Source organism: Mus musculus, chromosome 12, assembly GCF_000001635.26.
Source record: "Mus musculus strain C57BL/6J chromosome 12, GRCm38.p6 C57BL/6J".
NCBI lineage: Eukaryota > Metazoa > Chordata > Mammalia > Rodentia > Muridae > Mus > Mus musculus.
Genome location: NC_000078.6, coordinates 3,295,955 through 3,315,938, shown reverse-complemented (window position 1 = coordinate 3,315,938; position 19,984 = coordinate 3,295,955). Strand labels below are relative to the sequence as shown.

The window sequence follows — 19,984 nt, the reverse complement described above, 5'->3', positions numbered from 1 at the left end:
GAAACAGAGCAGTCATCACTTTTTAAAAAGTCTTTTAAATTATATTTATTCACTCATGCCCACATGTGTGTGTGCATTCATGAATGTATACATGCATGCATGTGATCCTGTGTGTGCTTGTGTGTTTTTGTAGTAAGAGAAACACTTTTAGGAGTCAATTTCTGGGAGTTGAACTTCGGTCATCAGACTCAGTAGCAAATGCTTCCACCTGACATGCCATTTTACCAGCTCAATAATTATTTTAATAATTAGCTGGTGGGGGGGCATAATAATGTCTGCTTGTTATCTCTGTACTCGGGAGGTGGAGGTAGTAGGATCAGGAGGTCTAGGTAGGCTAGCCTAAGTTGAGATAACTCTGAGATGCGTGAGGCTGCATCTCAAAAACAGTGATAAGGATGACCACAGCAACAAAGGTCATCGCCAAGTCCTTCTAGATTACATTTTTCTAAGCAATGTTATTAAAATGAAACATTTTTTTTAAAGGGCCAGGATATAGCTCAGTGGTAGACGGTCTTGCCTAACATTATTGTGACATTGGGGTTTAATCCTCAGCATGAAACAAACAAAAAACCCCAAAGAAACAGTAACAAGATAAACAAAACAAAATGTTTCCAAGCAAAACACTGCATCTCATTTAACCCTCACACAATCCTGTGATTGTTTCAGTCACAGATGGAGAAAAACAGATTATAGAGGCTGGGCATCTTACTCAAGGTCTCCTTCCAACAAACCGGAACCGTCTGAAAATAGAAACTTTCAGGGCCATCTTACTTAGTATGTGTGTATTTGAGTGCACATACACACATGGATGTGTATGATATGTAAGATCACAACACACATGTGGAAGTAGAAGACAACTTTGTGGAATCAGTTTTCTTCCTTTTCATATGGGTTCTGAGAACTGAACTCAAAGATGAGCAGGTTTGTGCATCAAGGGCTGACCCAAGGCCCTGATATAAGCAAAGAGAGCTGGCCTTCAGCTGCTGAAGTCTGCAGTGTCAGTATTTTTATTGGGGGTTGGAAGGTTGCTGCCTTCAGCTACTGAGCTTCTTTCCTTTGGTTTCATCAATCCTTCTGATATTATTAAATCTTTGCACATCAAGTCAGTTCTATTTTTCCTGCTATAACTTTCATTTCTTCCTTTTCTGACCATCTCTATTCTTGTTAAAAAATATTTGTGTGTGTGTGTGCCTGGATAAGTTTATGTGCACCATGAACATGCAGGGTCCATAGATGCCAGGGAGCATCAGATTCCCTGGAACTGGAGTTATAGACAGTTGTGAACTACCTGATGTGGGTGCTTAGAATCAACTCTTGGTCTTCTGCAAGAGCAGCAAGTATGTTTAACTACTGAGCCATCTCTGTACCTCGCCTCCTCCAGCGTACATTTCTATTCTTTGTTCAGGTTCCTGTGACTATTTTTCTTATTTATGTTTTCTTTCTTCTGTTTCTTTCTTTCTTCTCTCCTTCCTCCTTCCTTCTTTCTGGTTTTTCAAGACAGAGTTATTCTATGTGGCCCTGGCTATTCTGGAACTTGCTCTGTATATCAGGTTGGTAAGGAACTCAGAGATCTACCTGTCTCTACCTCCCAAGTGCTGGTATTAAAAGCATGCACCACCACTGCTGGGTGATAATTTATGTTTTCTAATGTGCAACGTTTTATTCTTTGTCCTTATGGTGTAACTCATAGCTCCTTAATATAACAGAAACAATTTACTTTTGCACACTCTTCTGACTATACAAAGCATATTTACAGGCATTATTAATTTTTTGAAACCATCTTATGAGCCCAATGCCCTTTGGTACATGAGAGGAATAGACTGAATAAGGCTAAAGGAGTAGTCCCTTATTACATGCCAGTCACTGCAAGCTCATTCTGGAAGATACATTGGCTGCAGGTTTAGTGCATTCTGCTGATTTGCAGTTGTGATTAGCCTTAATATTGTTTTTTGTCTACTGAATAAACAAACCCTACAGTGGAGTTGAGGTCTTTATGTATGCCCTAAAATTAATTTTTTTTTTTTTTTTTTTTTGGTTTTTTGAGACAGGGTTTCTCTGTATAGCCCTGGCTGTCCTGGAGCTCACTTTGTAGACCAGGCTGGCCTCGAACTCAGAAATCCACCTGCCTCTGCCTCCCGAGTGCTGGGATTAAAGGCGTGCGCCACCACGCCCGGCTCAAGTTTTTCTAATAACAACATTTATTTAAAAAAATAATTTGAGCCGGGCGTGGTGGCGCACGCCTTTAATCCCAGCACTTGGGAGGCAGAGGCAGGCGGATCTCTGTAAGTCTGAGGCAGGCTTGTCTACAAAGCAAGTTCCAGGACAGCCAAGGCCATTAACACAGAGAAACCCTGTTCAGAAAACAAACCCCAAACCAAACCAAACAGGATTTCAAGAAAAAGAAGGTGATCCTTTCATTGTAGCATTGTATTTGCTTTTTCCTTTATAAAACGTGCCGTCCCTCTGTCTTTTGAGACAGGGGTCTCACTATGTAGCCCTGGCTGACCCAGAGCTGGCAGAGATCTGCTGGCATTACAGGCATGAGCCACAGTGAAGTTTCTAAAAGAAATATTTATCCATTGTGAAGTTAATACATTTAAAAACATAATTGGTTTCTTGCTGATCGAAATAGGGTCTCACTCTGCAGCCCTGGCTGGCTTCTATCTTGCTATCAGGCTGGCTTAGAATTTACCTTGAACCTTCTACATATGCTTCCCCAGTGCTGGTATTATAGACCAAGCCCACAACACATTGGTTTTGAGAAGTACTGAAGGAGTTCAGAAGGGAAAGAAGCTGCTTAGCGCAGGGGTTGCTATGGTGAGGACATTTAAGCTCAAGGCTGAAGGGATAGCAAGTGATCTGAGGTACATTTTACAAGGAGAAAACCACATAAAACTAACCTTGAAAGCAAGAAGATACATAGTAACTATGGGAGAGAAAACATTTCCTGCTTTCTAGAGAGATGTAGGAGGTAGGGTAGTTCACTGGGCCTGCAATCTCTTGAACGCCTACTGCCAACAGGGAGGCAGCAAATGGTGATAAAAATAGCCGTGGCCTCTGGACAATCAGGTCTGTCTAATGAAAACCTTCCTCAAGGAAATCCCTGTAGAAGATTGTGGGTGTGAACACAGGAAATGGGTAGCAGTAAATAGGCAAAGTCCTATAGACTCTGGAAGAAGCTGGTTTTACAGTTAGGTGATGACACAGCAAGGCCAACCTACCTTTCAAGCAAAGATGCCATTCTTAGGAAGAACAAAGTCACCAAGGAAAGGAGCTCAGATAAAAGAATAAGGAGGAATCAGAGAGGTGGGTGAAGACCTGCCTAGTATGTATAAGGGTTCAATTCCCAATAACCAGAAAGTCAATTCCTTTTTAGTTTTGTAGCTGGGAAAGGATGGGAAGAATGAGAGGGTCTCTAGCTCAGTATTTGCTGGAGGCTAGCTTTGAGCAGCCAATCCTTGTGTCTCAGCTCCTGAGTATTAGGATTACAGACATTTTAACTACATCCAACAAAATTATGATCTCAAGGATCTACCATTCCATGATCCTGATTTAAGAATGAAAACAACTGTTAGTAAATATGACCAAATAATTTGCAAAATTTCAGAATACAAAGTTTGGAAACAACTGGGATATAGAATGAATTTAAAAATGGTAATTATTGGGGCCTAACAAACACAGAAGTGGATGCTCACAGTCAGCTATTGGATGGATCACAGGGCCCCCAATGGAGGAGCTAGAGAAAATAACCAAGGAGCTAAAGGGATCTGTAATCCTATAGGTGGAACAACAGTATGAACTAACCAGTACCCTCCGGAGCTCATGTCTCTAGCTGCATATGTATCAGAAGATGGCCTAGTCGGCCATCAGTGGAAAGAGAGGCCCATTGGTCGTGCAAACATTATATGCCTCAGTACAGGGGAACGCCAGGGCCAAGAAGTGGGAGTGGGTGGGTGGGGGAGTGGGTGGGGGAGCATGTGGGGGACTTTTGGGATAGCATTGGAAATGTAAATGAAATAAATACCTAATAAAAAATTGAAAAAAATGGTAATTATTTCTAGCAGTCCATTACTTCCCAAATTTGTGTGATAGTATTGTTTCCCAAATTCAGCTTTCTACTTTAAAAACTAATAAATCCAATTACATTCAAGAAGGGGCGGTAGCACACACCTGCAAACTTGGGAGGGCGAATCTGGAGAAGGTTGAGGCTTGCCTGGGTAATTTACAGACTAGGACTTTCAGAATGCTTTACAGTATTGGAATTTAATCAATTGAGCTATTTGAGAAAGAATAATCTCAACCCACCTCCACATTCTGACAAGGTCTCCCAGGCTGACATCCAATTCTCTTTTGTTATCAAAGATGACTCTACACTTCTGATTTTCTGGTCCCCAACTTGCAAGAATTGAACCCAGGGCTTCATTTATGCTAGACAGGCACTGTACAAGTGCGCTACATCCCCAGCTCCTTGAAGATTTTCCTGGGGTGCTCAAGATTATGACTGAGCTAAGACAAAGCTGAGAAGCTTACCGACAACTTTTAATAGAATTGTTGATTCATGATACAGCACGACAGTCCCAGCTGGAGGAAGAATGATTTGGAGGATATAGTTTAATGAGAAAACTAAAACCAATCAGAGAATCAACTGGGAGATGGTTTAGAGAACACAAACACCTTCAAAGGCTTATGGGTGTTTAGAAGGAGGACAAGTCTTTGAAGAGCATGATCACATCTAAGATGGTCAGAAAAGAACATGATCAAAGGCTTTACTTACACATGAAATGCACATGTTGGTGATGGCGAGGTGTCTGCCAAAGTGTAGCTTATTTTTATTTAATATGCTTATATATTTGTTATATGCTAATTAGTTATGTGTGTGTGTATATAAAATTTACCTAAATAAAAATCTCCTTATTGGTGAATCAGCTCATCAGGTTCAACCATTCTACCATCACATTCTGCGGGTGCTGGAGCATACTTAGAAAGGTAAGTTAGAAATTTGCTTATTTCGACTATAGAAAGGAAGAAAAGGGAGGTGTAAATAAAACTGATAGGGAGAGAGGGAAAAGGGACAAAACTAGAGAAAAGACATGGCACAGGTGTGGTGGAGTTACCCCACCAGAGTAGCCCTCAGGAGGCTGAGACTGGAGATTCATGAATTGGAAGTCAGTACTGGTGTACAGACTTTGCAACAAAACAACCAACCTACAAACAAGTGAAAAGCAAGGAAGAGATCGGTTGGGATGGGGCAGGCTTTCAGATTTTCGATTTGGTGGTACAACTTTGGCTACAGTGACCGCCCGCCTTTTCTGAATAGAGCGCTTCAGCTCCCGGGATTCCAAGGGCTGCTTAGGCCCGAAGCAGCAAAGAAGCTTCCATTCGCAGGGAGGTTCTCCCCGCACCCGGGGTTCCTCAGGCCGATGACATCATTCCAACCCCAGGAGCGCTGCGCCTTTTTCAGTTTGGAATCCCGGCTCTATCAACTCTAGCTTCTTAAGGAGACCAGGTTGTCAGGACCAGCCCACAAGCGGGATCTCTTCTGGAGATGTCCGGGTTTAGTAAGGAGGTTCCTGAGTGGCCCAGAGCACTTCTTTCTCTCTCATCTATATGAACTATACACACACACACACACACACAGCCAGCCACGCCCGTCGCTGGGCTAACATCCTTAGCTCCTCAACAGGATACTGAGAGGGAGTAGAGGATTCCAGCAGTCAGCTGGGCGCCCCGGAAAAGGCAAGGGAGGGAGGGCAGGAGCTATACGGACGTAGTGCGCCTGCGCAGTTCCCGGGCCGCACCTCCCCCGCGGGGCGTGTTCGTCAAGCCGCTCACCCAATCAGGAGGCCGTAGGGAGCGCGCCCGCGGCCTCGCCCCCTCTGGTCCCGCCTCCGCGTGCCCTACTTGCCCGCCCGCGCGCGTGCGCAGAGGCGGGCCGCAGGGGCGAGGGCGCGAGAGAAGGGCGGGTGTACGTCCTTGCGTGCGTCTCAGGCTGCGCGCACGCCGGCGTGAGAGGGCACGGGGAAAAAGGTGGCTCTGGCCGGGGCGGCTCTGTTTCCTGGGGTTATGTAGCAGGGCTTGTCGGCTCGCGAGACCTCCCGCTGCCCTCGCCCGTGTCCTAGCGCGGGGTTTCTGCTCCGGGCGGAGGCCGTGTTCAAGCCCGCCGCGCTCCCTCGACGTAGAGCTCGCTCGTCCGCCCGTGGGAGCGTCCCGGCCGAGCTGCGCTGAGGGGGGAGGGGAGGCCATTTTGTCCCGACCGACTCCCCGGAACCGGGCGGAGCGGCTGGGAGAGGCTGCGGAGCCGCGGGCGCCGCCCCTCGGAGGCACGGGCGCCGCCACCGTCGGGGCTTCCTCGACGAGGCCGTTCGGAAGGTCTCCTGCTCCGTCTCGAGAGCTGCTTTCTCCTTCCGCACACGCTACCCGGCTGCTGCGGCCCCAGAACGCCCGGGTGAGGAGTTGGTTGTAGTGAGCAGTTCCGATCCCTTGGGGCTACCGGCGGCGAGCGCCCGAGCCGCTCCTCCCAATGGCGAAGAAGACGTACGACCTGCTTTTCAAGCTGCTCCTGATCGGGGACTCGGGAGTGGGCAAGACCTGCGTCCTTTTTCGTTTTTCGGACGATGCCTTCAATACCACCTTTATTTCCACCATAGGTAAGACCTGTGGGAGGATGGTGTGGGGGCTCTGTAGCCGCGAGCCGTTTTCTTTTATTCCAGACATCTTGCTTCCCGGAATTTACGCCTTTGTTCCAGTGATTCCGATTCCAGACGACAGACCTAAGTTACTGTTGGAATCGGAATAGCCTTACTGGGGCGGGGTCTTCCCATGCTTACCATCCGGTCTCAAGTCTCCTTCTCTGTTCGGTGCCTTCTGGCACAAAATATGCAGCATTTAGCAGCGTTCCAGAATCCGGTTTCTTTAAGTGACTTGCCTGGCCTTACCATAATTGCATGAAGTTACTTGATGTGCTATTTGTAATAGACGTAATTTAGTGGTTGGGATTGAAGCAGTACTGGCTATGTGGCAAAGGCCCGAATTGGGGGTCAAAGAGAAAATATTCTATCTGACTGTAACTTGGAGTAAACTTGAGAGTTGCAGAATCATTAAGGAAAATGAGAGGGGCGGGGGAAAGTGAGTTGGCTGTCTTGACTGAACCATTGATGTGTCAAACAATCGGAGGCCCTTCGTGCTTGGGGTGGGAATCTGGCATGGTTGGCTCACAGTGCTTTTTCAAGACCTCAACGAAGCAGATGGACGGTTTCTGTTTTCAACCCAATGGAATCAAGTCAAGTTCTAATGTTTTACTTGATGTTAGAATTTACAGGAAAATCTTTCGTCAGTCATGGCTCTAAGGACTTCTAATGTACTACCACATATTTCGGAATTACTTGGTATGGAAATAAAAACTGACCTTTTAAATGGGTTTCCTGTTTCGGAAATGAAAAGGGAAGGTTTCAAGAAAGTCGTTTTGACGCTGGCACCAACATCAATTTTGTCAAAGTAACTGTACATGACCACCCCCCTCCCTGGTTTTTTAAAGTATCCGGTGTCTTTCATTTTTGAACCTCAGCTCCGGCATTAGAGCAGTGCAGGAAAACTTGTGATAAATGTAACTAGCTTCACGATGAGAAGCGACTCTAGTGGTTTTCCTTAAGAATTGTGAAAATCTTGTTTTAACCAATTTATAGTATAGGATTTCCTTAAGACATATTTGTAAGTAGCTTAAGCATATTTTCGCAAAATATGCTTAAGTTATACTGCAATTAAGATGAGCAAATTTTTATTTAAAATAGGTTGTTTTACCTTACTGGTGGGCAGGATTGTCAAAATATCACGAAGCTTGAACTTGTCCTCTGCTTAGTGGGTTAGCACTTACACAGCACTAAGTTTGCTTTGAAGTGTAGCTGGGTCAGTCAGGTGGCTAGATCAGCAAATATTTATTGAGCACCAAGTTCTAGGCACTGTTAAAAGCGTTGAAAATAAGTGGTCGATACAATAGACCCCTTGAGCATTCTGATAAAGAAGGCAACAACAGTGTGCAAAGCACTAGAGTGAGGAGAGGGAGGAAGGGGAGTAGTCTGAATTATGGGGAATCTGCTTTGCATGGATGTTTAAAACGTAGTCTGAAAGACAAGTATGAATTGGATCAGAGGAGAGGTAGCCTCTTTGAAAGAGAATTTAGTGTGCGATCCTTTTTTTTTTAACCTGCTCTTGAGAACGGGTAGGTGAAAGTAGGAAGTAAAGTTTCCTGGTGAAGAAAGCTACTTAGCCCCCCAGCTGCCTGTCCTCAGGTACTGGGCATTGACTAACCTCATGCGTGGTAGGCAAGCTGCTGAGTTACACCTCCAGTCCTCCTTGTATCCATAGTCTTCATTGTCCTTTGACTTAGGGAGATGGGTTGTTTCCCATGCAGCCTGCTGTTTTGAATTCCTGGCTCCACAGGAATTGCAACTTTGGCTACAGTGTCTTATTCGACAGTGCAAATGCCATGTATGGTGCTTGTGAGGATTAATACAGGTCAGCGAGAGCAAAGCACCTAACAATGGTGCCAGGTACTTTGTAGGAACACAGTGCAGATTTGTGCAGAATATATGGCCTTCCTGATACTGGTGTGTGACAGAATAAGTTGCTTTATGGATTGAATATGTCTTGTGTGTAATGGCTGCTTGAATATCTGTTGGTGCTCTGCTAAACAATTATACAATAACCTCTGACATTTATACATTTTGATATAAAAACATTTGATGTTTTGACACAAGATTTGAATAAAGTAAGCTAAGAAAATGAACAAAATTCTGACAATTCTTAGTCCAGCTCATACTTGACTCTTTGCAGATTTTGAATTCTGTTAGCCTCATAAACTTTGGTAGTCACAAAGGAAAAAAATTAATATCTTTCAACTCGTCAAAGATGCACATATGCCTACAATTTTAAACAGATATTTTACATTGTTTCCAACTAGTGTGGGAGCTATATGGACAGCTCTTCTCAATTTATATTAGGCATATTTCAGCTCTGTTGCCAATGTGACTAGTTGCTACCATATATTGACAGTATATGTCTAAACAACAGAAAAGTAGTCAATTGATACATATCTAACTAAAGATACTTGGAATGTTTATCACTTTAGGACATGTAAAATACAACATATTTTCAGTGGACCAGAGTCCTGTCTCCTTTCAGGTGTGCATTCTACCACTGAGATACACACCTAGCATCAAAACCTGCACTAACAAAGCAGTAGTCATTTTACAAGGGTTTCAAAGGACTGGGCTGCAAGGATTCCAGGCCGGGTGGGTTTTGCTTCTTACTGGATAGCTCTGAAGGAAGGCTTTTTAGATTTATGATTCTTACAGTGCTCACCAGGATGACTGTTCTTGTTTTTCTGTATACCTTCAATTCTTACATATCCATATTAGAAATCATGTAAGTTTTTGTGATCCCATCTATTGCATACTGTTGCAAAAATAAATTATTGGTATGTTTCATATTTAAGTTTATGAGGCTAACAATTCAAAATCTGCAAAGTGAATCTAAAGTCACAGCTGGCGGTGGTTCTAATTCCAAAACTTGAGTGGCTAAGGCAGGAGGATCACAGGGTCAAATAGCAAGACTGCTAACAACATCGAAAAAGTGAGTCTAAGATCATTTGAATAATATTTAATATATATAATGTAATATATAACATATTATAATATATAATAATACAGAGGCAGGAGTCTATGCCTTTTTTCCCCCCTGTAGTTGCTAAGTCCTAGAAGAGGTGGGTGATGAATAATGAACAGAGGTAGGAGGAGAGATAGGATATAGTACAGTGATACCCTCTTCATACAGAACATACTGGACCAGGGCTAACTTATTTTACTACTTTACTTTTAATTTTCTTTCTGAGTATTGTGAAGTAAATAAATTGTGATCAGATTTTACTTAATAGTAAGTATTAGCTGTTTGATAATTGAGAAATTTGTGGGGTGTGTTTGTGTTGCATGTGGAGGCCAGAGGATGAGGTCAGGTGTGGGCCTCTGTTCTCTCCATTGTGCTTTTTGAGATAGGGTCGCTCATTGAACCCTGAGCCTGCTGATTGATTGCTGGCAAGCAAGCCCTCAAGATCCTCCTGTCTCATTTTTCCCAGTGCTGGGATTCCCTATGCCATGCCTAGCTTTTTACTTGGTTGTTGGAAATCTGCACTCAGGTTCTATGGTTTTACATCAGACACTCTAGGGCAAAACTGGTCTTAGAAATTTAATGATTGTTTGGAAAGTAATTAAGAAAGTAAGTAATTACTGGTTTTAGATGTACACAAATTTCAGTGGTTGATTTGACCGTAATTTTCTTGGCAGTATGCACTCTGGAAAGTATTACTCAATGATAGGATAATTACAAGAATTTGTTGTTGTTCTTCTTTTTCTTCTTTTTTCCTCTGTTAAGATTTATTAATTTATTTTATGTATATGAGTGCATTGTAGCTGTCTTCAGACATACCAGAAGAGGGCATCATATCTCTTTATAGATGGTCGTGAGCTACCATGTGGTTGCTGGTAATTGAACTCAGGACCTCTGGAAGAGCAGTCTGTGCTTTTAATGCCTGAGCCATCATACTAGCCCAAGAATTTGTTCTTAAAGTACATTTTTTCCCCCCATTTTTGTTTTTTTGAAACAGTGTTTCTCTGTCCTTAGCTGTTCTGGAACTTGCTTTGTAGACCAGGTTGGTTTCAAACTCAGGGATCCACCTGCCTCTGCCTCCCAAGTGCTGGGATTAAATGTATGAGCCATCACCACCTGGCAAAGCACACGTGTCCATGTGTTTTGTGTGTGTGTGTGTGTGTGTGTTAGCTTAATATTATTTATTTTATGTGTTTGAGTGTTTTGTCTCCACGTTTGTATGTAGACTTTGTGCCTAGTGTCCTTTGAAGCCAGAGGTGGTAGATCTTCCAGAACTGGGGTTGTAGACAGGAGCCACTATGTGGGTGCTGGGAACTAAATCCAGGTCCTCTGCAAGTACTCTTAACTGCTGAGCCATCTCTCCAGCCTGTTTGGTTTTTTGAGAACAGGGTTTCTCTGGTAGTACTGGTGTCCTGGAACTCAGTCTGTAGACTAGGCTTGCCTCAAATTGTAAAAATTTGTCTGCCTCTGCCTCTGGAGTGCTGGGATAAAAGGCAATAGCTACTACCCCTAGCCAAAGCACACATTCTTCTTCTTTTTTTTTAAAAAAAGATTTATTTATTTTATATATGTGAGTACACTGTAACTGTACAGATGGTTGTGAGCTTTCGTGTGGTTGTTGGGAATTGAATTTTTAGGACTGCTCGTTCCAGTCAACTCTGCTCGCTCAGTCCCTGCTTGCTCCAGCCCAAAGATTTATTATTACTATACTTAAGTACACTGTAGTTGACTTCAGACGCACCAGAAGAGGGCATCAGATCTCATTATGGGTGGTTGTGAGCCACCATGTGGTTGCTGGAATTTGAACTCAGGACCTTCAGAAGAGCAGTCAGTGCTCTTAACTTCTGAGCTATCTCTCAGCCCCAAAGCACACATTCTTAATGTATTGTTTTCACTAGATGTCTGTCATTTGGTCCTTAACCCTCCCTCCACACCTAGATTTCTTCCATTTTTAAGGTTAGTGTCTTCACTGAATAATGTAGTCCCTGGCCTCAATGTAAGAAAGTTAAATTGATAAAGACTTGCCTCTGAGAGAAGTGTAGTATCTTTTTATTATCTGAGTGCATTAGCCGAGCTTCTACTAACCTCCATTAAAGACTGTTGATTAGGCCAGCACAGTGGCTCAGCAGTTCAGGCCACTTGTGCCAAGCCTGATGACCTGAGCTTTTCCTTGGGACCCACTTGGTAGGAGAGATCAACAACTCCAAGTTGCTCTCTGATATCTGCATGTATGCTGTGACACTTGAGAGTGTGTATGTACATACATACATACATACATACACACACATACATACACAGACTAGAGTCAAATCAATCAATAAGTGTAAATTACTTTTCCCTAAGAATCAGTTGATTTAACTAGATGTTGTGGCACATACCTGTAATCCCAGTACTCAGAAGGCAGAGGATATAAGTGTAAGGCTATCTTGATCTACAAGGAAGAATCCAGGCTGGCCAGGGATAAGCTGGACATGGCGGCACAACCTTGTAATGCCATCACTCAGGACAAAGACAAGAGAATCACTGCAAATTGAAGTCAGCCTAGTTTATGTATATGTTCCAGACCAGTTACAAAGTAAGACACCATCTTCCCAAACAAAAGAAAAACAACAAGAGTTGATGAAATCCAACTGACCCCATTTTATATAGTGTCTGCTTTTCAGAAAAATGAGCCAAACCTTTGTCATAAAGCACATGAGGGAGAGCTGTACTCAGGTGCGTGCTGCAGGAATGCCTAAGGAATTTTCCTCATTGAGCATGTTTTTTTAGGATAGATTAAAACTAAATAAACTTGACTCCAAAAACATATGTACAAATGGCTCATAAGCACATGAAGATATTCAGCCTCATTAATAATTAATAATAATTAAAAATCAATAATAATTAAAGAAACACAGGTCAAGTAGACAGGGAGATGTTTAGTATGCCTGTTCTCTATTAGACCATGGTGGCACAGGCCTTTAATCCCAGCTACATGGGAGGCTGAGGCAGAAGAATTTTAGGTTCAAGGCTTGTCTAGTCTACAGAGCAAGAACATCCTAGGCAGGTTAGTGAGAACAAGGAGGGCTGGGGATGTAGGGTGCTCAGCATGTCTGAGGTTCTGGTTCTGTCCTCATACAGGGGATGCATGTGAGAATAAATGGCTATTCTCCCAGTACCCCACAGAAACAAGACAGAAACAAAAGCAAGTGTTGATGATGATCTGGAGGATTTGGAGCTCTGACATGTTGCTGGGACTCCAGCTAGTACTGTGGGAAATAGCATAGGTGATCCTGGTGTTACGGCTTATGACTGTAACCCCAGCACTCGTGAGACTGCAGCAGGAGGATTGCTTGGGACTACAAGATTCATGGGCTACATAGTGAGTTCTGTACTAACCTGGCTACAGTCATACTCTGTTTTATAAAATTCAGGAAAAAAAAAAAGGCTGGGGGACATGGCTCAGTTAGTAGAGGGCCCTGGGTTCAATTCTCTAGAACTGAGTGTGGAGGTGCACACCTGTAATGGTAGTGCTCAGAAGGAAGAGGGAAGAGGATCAGAAGTTGAAGTTCTAGGTCATCCTTGGCTATAGAGGGAGTTTGAGACTGATCTGTGCTACAGACCCTGTTTTTTTTTTAAAAGGGCAACAAGAAGAATATGATCCAGTAAATCTCTTTCTAAGTTATACCCAAGAGCAGTTAAAAAAAATTTTGCGGTAGAGCTCTGACTCCCAAGGCCTTTTGCATGCTAGGCAAGACCTATTCAGAATTTGAAGTAGGGACTCACCTATGTTTGTATGCCAGTAAATAACTCAAGGTCCATTGATGGATGAATGATTAATAAATAAAATATATAGTCATGCTATGGATTATCCATCCTTGAAAAGTAAAGTTTTGCTAAGCACTATAACATAGATGAACCTCAAAACTATAAAAATAGCCAGTATGGTTGTTCACACCTGTAATCTTAGTATTCCAGATGGAGACATGTGGGACTCAGCATAAGGCCAGCCTGGCCTACAGAGTGAACTCCAAGACAGCCAGGGCTGTGTAGAGAGACCCTGCCTCAAAAAACAAAATAGAACAACGTAAAGCAAGTTCGATGGAAGAAAACATTTATATGAGGTACCTAGAGCAGACACATTAGTAGAGAAAATGGAATAGTGATAATCAGAATGTTAATGGCAAGGGTATGCAGAGATAATGGTTAAAGGACATAGAATTTTCATTTGAGATGTTGAAAAAGTTTTGGAGGTGTTGGGAGGCTGTTGATCATTCTGTCTCTGCCTCCCTTTCTGCTGAAATTAGAGTATTATAACACCAAGCTCGGCTTAAGTTTAATTTTTATTTTTTTAATTAATTAATTAATTAATTAATTATATGTAAGTACACTGTAGCTGTCTTCAGACACTCCAGAAGAGGGCATCAGATTTTGTTATGGGTGGTTGTGAGCCACCATGTGGTTGCTGGGATTTGAACTCAGGACCTTTGGAAGAGCAGTCTGCGCTCTTAACGGCTGAGCCATCTCACCAGCCCAAGTTTAATTTTTAAAAGTTGCTATAAAGTAGTAAATTTTGTGACATGTAACACTCACTACCAAACAAAACCTACAAGACTGTTGAGAAATTTGACCATGCTGTTTAAAAAGAGCATTTGATCATATAAAGCCCCTTCTGTTCCACATGACAGCTAATGCTAACAGTGGCTGGTGAGTAAAGAGGAACCTTCAGGTTTCATTTAGAATCCAGCATGATTCTTTTAGGGCTCCAATCATGGTTATATGTGTCATTCTGAGAATTTCATTGCCATGTTGCACCCCACCCCCAAACTTGGTAGGTTAGGACAGATCTACTCATTAATTTCAATTTGAAGAGTGGAGTTACCTGGGAGGGGCAATGCTTCAACTTGGGTTATTTGTCCTTTGCATGATAGAGTTCAGAGTATATTAGAACAGAGGAGACAATGCCTGAGAGAACTGTCGTCTTTAAGGATTGTGGGATATAATGCTGTGTCAAGTACTGGAACAAAACTACTGATACTTCTTTGTGACTTGGAGGAGGGAAAGAATGGGAGCAGTGATACTGGAGATCTGTTTCAATTTGAAACAGTACAGATTGTCCAGGTGGTGCTGTTGTAGCAGCTGCAATGGACAGGAAAGTGGAGGCTGCTAAGTGTTGGTTTACAAATGAGACTGTTTATTGAGCACAAAATACAAATTTTGTGATTAGCCATAGATGTACATGAAGAAACTACTTATGAAGATGGTTAAGTTAATTAGGAGTTTAAAAGAGCAAGAAAGGACATTGAGGTTAGGGCAGGATGTTTGAACCTAAACCGATGGTAAGAAGAGGTAAGATGGTAAGAAATATGGAGTGATTTCTTCAAATACACTTATACTGAGGATGTAACCTGTACACCTGTAACCCCAGTACAGAGGCAGGGAGGCAGAGTTAGGAGAAATGCTGGAAGTTTGAGGTCAGCCTGATCTATACAGCAAGTTTGAGGTCCTCCAGGGCTACAGGGCAAGCATGACCGACCTATCTCAAAAAACAAAGCAAGTAACACAATTTGAAGTTTCTTAAGTTAGGCTTGGTGAAGAAAGGAATTTGCAAGGAGAATAAAGGTGAAAAAAAAAAAAGTGGAGCTGGAAATGGCTATGCTCTGTTGGTAGGTAGAACATTCGGGAAACCATGGATTTGACCCTCAGTGCAACATAAAGCATAAGGGCAGGGCAGTGCATGTGTGTCCCAGCACGTGGGAGTGGAAGCAGGAGGGTCCACATGAGATCTGTCAAATCCAAAATGAAAATAAAACCTGGGGCAGGTGGCCCAATGCTTCAGAGAGCACTGGCTGTTCTTCCAAGGGACCCAAGTTCAAGTCCCAGCTCACACATGGTAGCTCACAACTGTTTGTAATTCCAGATCCAGGAGATACGGCAGACATACATACAGAACACCAGTATAAATAAAAAAAATTAAAAAATTGTTTATTAAAAAAATCTAAAGGGAAATTAAGAATAAGAAAAATTTTCTTTGAAAACATTGTCATGTATTATGGGTTGCAAGCATCTGTAACTGGTGTTTATCCTTTCTAGTGATAAAAAGTGTTTTAATGAAAAGAACAATTGGTGATGGAGTATTGTGTTTCCAATATGATGCAGAAAACAGAGCACCCAAAGGTTACAAACATTAGACATTAGTAAAGGCGCAGGGTGTCAGTCTCGGACGGAAGGCACTGCTGATTTGCTGCTTCTGCATCAGTAGCAATGCTTATGCACATTTCTAATTGAAGATCTTATTAAGATCTTATAGTTTCACATACAGTTTTAAAAGACGATATAGACAGCTCTCTCATACACTGTGCCCAGTGTCTCCCTACAGTAACATTTTTAGGAAATCATATATCCTTGAATCCAGGACACTGACATCTAATGCAGTATGTCTTTTTTGTTTTTTAAAAGATAGGGTTTCAGTGTACCCCAGATCTTCAAACTCCCTAAGTAGCATAGGATGATCTTGAACTTCTAATCTGCTTCCTATCTCTTGAGTGCTGACATTACAGATGAGTATGCAGTTCATGTGACACCAAGGTTCAAACCCAGGTCTTCATGCTTGCTTGGCAACCTAGTAATCTATCCTTAGAGCCCATTCCATTTAAGTGGGGTAACAAGTGTTACTTAAACCTCGTTTGGTTTTGTTTGTCTTCATTTGGGTGCTGTATTAGTCAACTGTGTGTGTCACTGTAACAGAATTCCTAAGATGACCAGCTTGTGTGCAATGGGAAAGGCTGATTTTGGTTCAAGGTCTCAGAGGTGTCACCCTATGATTGGACTTAACTGATGAACAATCAAAATATCAACTTCACTTTTAATTTTTAAACTTATTTATTTATTTATTTATTTATTGAGACAAGGTCTCATGTAGCTGTGGCTGTCCTGGAATCTCCACTATGTAGACCAGGCTTGCCTGGAACTTACAGAGATCTTTCTGCCTCTCCTACATGAGTAGCAGGCTTAAAGGTCTCATCGACCACATCCAGCTTAATTTTAATTAGGAAAGTTATTTATGTCCTGTGTATGTGAGAGTATGTGTATGTGTGGGTACCACATATGTGCCTAGTGCCTACATAAGCCAGAGGAGGCGTCAGGTTCCCCAGAGCTGAAGTTACAGGCGGTTGTGATTCACCGTGTGGGTGCTGGGAACTGAACCTGGTTTCTCTTCTTCTTCTTCTTTTTGTTTTTTGGTTTTTCGAGACAGGGTTTCTCTGTATAGCTCTGGCTGTCCTGGAGCTCACTTTGTAGACCAGGCTGGCCTCGAACTCCGAAATCTGCCTGCCTCTGCCTCCCAAATGCTGGGATTAAAGGCGTGCGCCACCACTCCCAGCTGGTTTCTCTTCAAAGGCAACGAGTGCTCTTAACTTCGGAGCTATCTTTCTGGCTTCTTTAATTGTAAGTTCTGTTCTTTTTAGATGTCTAATATTCATTCATGTGTTTGAGTCAGATCCATTCCTGCACTTTTCTCATGCCAGACCCTCCCCATTTTCCTTCTAACTTCTCCTTCTCAGTTTGATGTACTCTTCTTTTAATTCTGCTGAGTTCATTTCATGCTCTCTGTGTGTGCAAAGGTGTAGGGCCATCTACTAGAGCATCTCTGAAGAAACTGAGTTTTTTCCCCCAGCAGGCATCACCTGCCAGTAGCTCCTCAGTGCCCACCTGCTCCCCCATCCTCCATGTTGGGATTTTTATCTGGCTTGAGTTTGACAAGTTTTCAGTTTTGTACATATAGTTTAAGAATGTGTGCAGTTTTACTGTCATGCCATCATGTCCAGCAGATACTATTTCTCTACAGAAATGAACTCCTTCTAGTTTTTAAAATCTTTACATCCTTTTTAATCTTTCTCTCAGAAATTTTTTCTTTACTATTTTGAGCTTGTATGGGGTGGTGTGTATGTGTGTATGTGTGTATTATGGCATGCTTATGGAGGCCAGAGGACAACTTTGTGAAGCCAGTTTTCTGCTTTGACTTAGGTGGGTTCCAGGAATTGAATTTAGTTGTCAGGCTTGCCTAGCAAGCATGCTTACCCACTGAACCATCTTCCCCTCTTTTTCTTCCGAGTTAAAAAATCCTTTCATCTGTTTCTAGGCTTCCTATATCCTCAGTAACCTCTCAATGAGTTTTCTTACAGTGAAGCCATCATCAGAGAGAGAATCGTTTGGCTTCTGATGATTCCTGGCTATCTCTAGTCCTCTAGGACCTTTTGTCCTCCCATCTTCTGTAACAGGCTCACAGCTATCACCTTGGAAATTCCCAGCGTGGGTGGGGGTGGTGGTGGCCCACGCCTTTAATCCCAGCACTCGGGAGGCAGAGGCAGGCTGATTTCTGAGTTTGAGGCCAGCCTGGCCTACAAAGTGAGTTCCAGGACAGCCAGGGCTCTACAGATATACAGAGAAACCCTGTCTCAAAAATCCAAAAAAAAAAAAAGGGAAATTCCCTAGGTCTCCTGTGTATGACGTTGTTCTTCTTCTTCTTTTTTTTTTTTTTTGGTTTTTCGAGACAGGGTTTCTCTGCATAGCCCTGGCTATGACTCCTTGTTAGTGGCGGAGCTTGTTTTTAAAAGTCCTAGGAATTAAAAATTGAAATTTCAAGATCCTAGTTAGAAGTTTCAGTTCTTGCTTGGTGGGCACTGTTTCTTTTCAAGTCTATTGCTCTGCCTACATGGGTCTTTTCAGGGTCTTCACTGGATATCTTTTTTTTTTTTTAAGATTTATTTATTTGTTTGTTTGTTTATTTATTTATTTATTACATGTAAGTACACTGTAGCTGTCTTCAGACACTCCAGAAGAGGGAGTCAGATCTCATTACAAATGGTTGTGAGCCACCATGTGGTTGCTGGGATTTGAACTTCGGACCTTCGAAAGAGCAGTTGGGTGCTCTTATCCACTGAGCCATCTCACCAGCCCTTCACTGGATATCTTGTTGGATTTTTTTTTTTTTTTTCTGCCCTTTATTTTCTGTTGCTTTTTAACAGGATATTGGACTTGGTTCTTCTGCCTGGAAAAATTCTTAAACCATATATTTTAGCTGTGGTCACCTCTTTTCTCCCTTTCCTTAAACCTCAGAGTTCTGAGATTACAGACTTGTACTACATTACTCGACTGTTTTTAAACTTTCTTCTATTGAATAGATCTGGGTCTGTGTCAGTCATTTTCTAAAAAAGATTTATTTATTTATTATATGTAAGTACACTGTAGCTGTCTTCAGACACTCCAGAAGAGAGCATCGGATCCCATTAAGGATGGTTGTGAGCCACCATGTGGTTGCTGGGATTAGAACTCAGGACCTTCAGAAGAGCAGTCAGTGCTCTTAACTACTGAGCCATCTTGCCATCCCTGTGTCAGTCATTCTTTCTCTTGCTCACTCAATTTCTTTTTTTCTCTTTGTATCCCAGACTGGTCTTGAACAGGCTGAGCAGCCCAAAGATGTCTTCAAACCCCCAATATTGTTTTTTTTACCTCCTGCGTGTTAGGATTACTGTCATACCCTATTGTGTCCAGCTTATATTTTCAACTTAGAAACTCCTCTCCTGTCCTTCTCTTTTCTTTTCCTTCCTTCTCTCCCTCCCTTCTTCCTTCCCTTTCTTCCTTAACAGGGTCTTATGTAGGCTAGAATGGCCTTGAACTTGCTTGTCTTGTTTCCACCTCCCAGTTCTGGGATCACACCTCAGTATGTAGAGGTACTTGCTGCCAGGCTTGATGTCCTGAGTTGATCTCTGGTATCCACATTGTGGAAGGAGAACTGCCACAGATTGTTCTCTGACTTAACTCATGCTTCATGGATGGCATGTGTGCATAAGTACACAATACAGTTTAAAAGTTAAACAAGTTTTAAAAAGCATTAATGAATTGTTAGAAAGGTAATTTCAGCCAGTGGTACAGGCCTGAAATCCCAGCTATTCAGGAGGTTGAAGCAAAGGATGACCAACTTAGCTTAGTGGGACTCTGCCTCAAGATAAAAGTATAAAGAAATGTGGACCTGTGTTTTGGTGATAAGAGTTCTTGCAGACATATGGGAGCATCAGGTTTAATTTCTAGTTAACCTCCTCACTCCCCCACCCCGCCCCACCATTAAAAAAAGATCATTTTGGGCCAGGCATGGTAACAAACACCTCTAATTCTACCACTCGGGAGACAGGTGAATATGTGTTCAAGGCCAGCCAGGGCTACATAGTGAGGGGTGTTTTTTAAAAAAAGGAAAGGTATTTGTAGTCTCTTTAATCTTTAATTGTGGACACTGAGACTTTCACAGGATGATGAACAGTGACCATTTTCAAAAATCTGGGAATGTATCTAG

At 42.5% G+C, this 19,984-nt stretch overlaps 1 protein-coding gene across 1 annotated transcript in view; it reads left to right on the top strand.

Annotated features, from left to right (window-relative positions):
• Positions 1-5,969: 5,969 nt before the first annotated feature.
• The window catches only part of Rab10 (RAB10, member RAS oncogene family), a 62,542-nt gene continuing 48,527 nt past the window's right edge, over positions 5,970-19,984 (top strand). Inside the window, exon 1 of the mRNA NM_016676.5 lies at positions 5,970-6,647. Within this exon, the coding sequence (NP_057885.1) occupies positions 6,521-6,647 (127 nt within the window). The 5' untranslated portion in view covers positions 5,970-6,520. The remainder of the gene's footprint in view (positions 6,648-19,984) is intronic.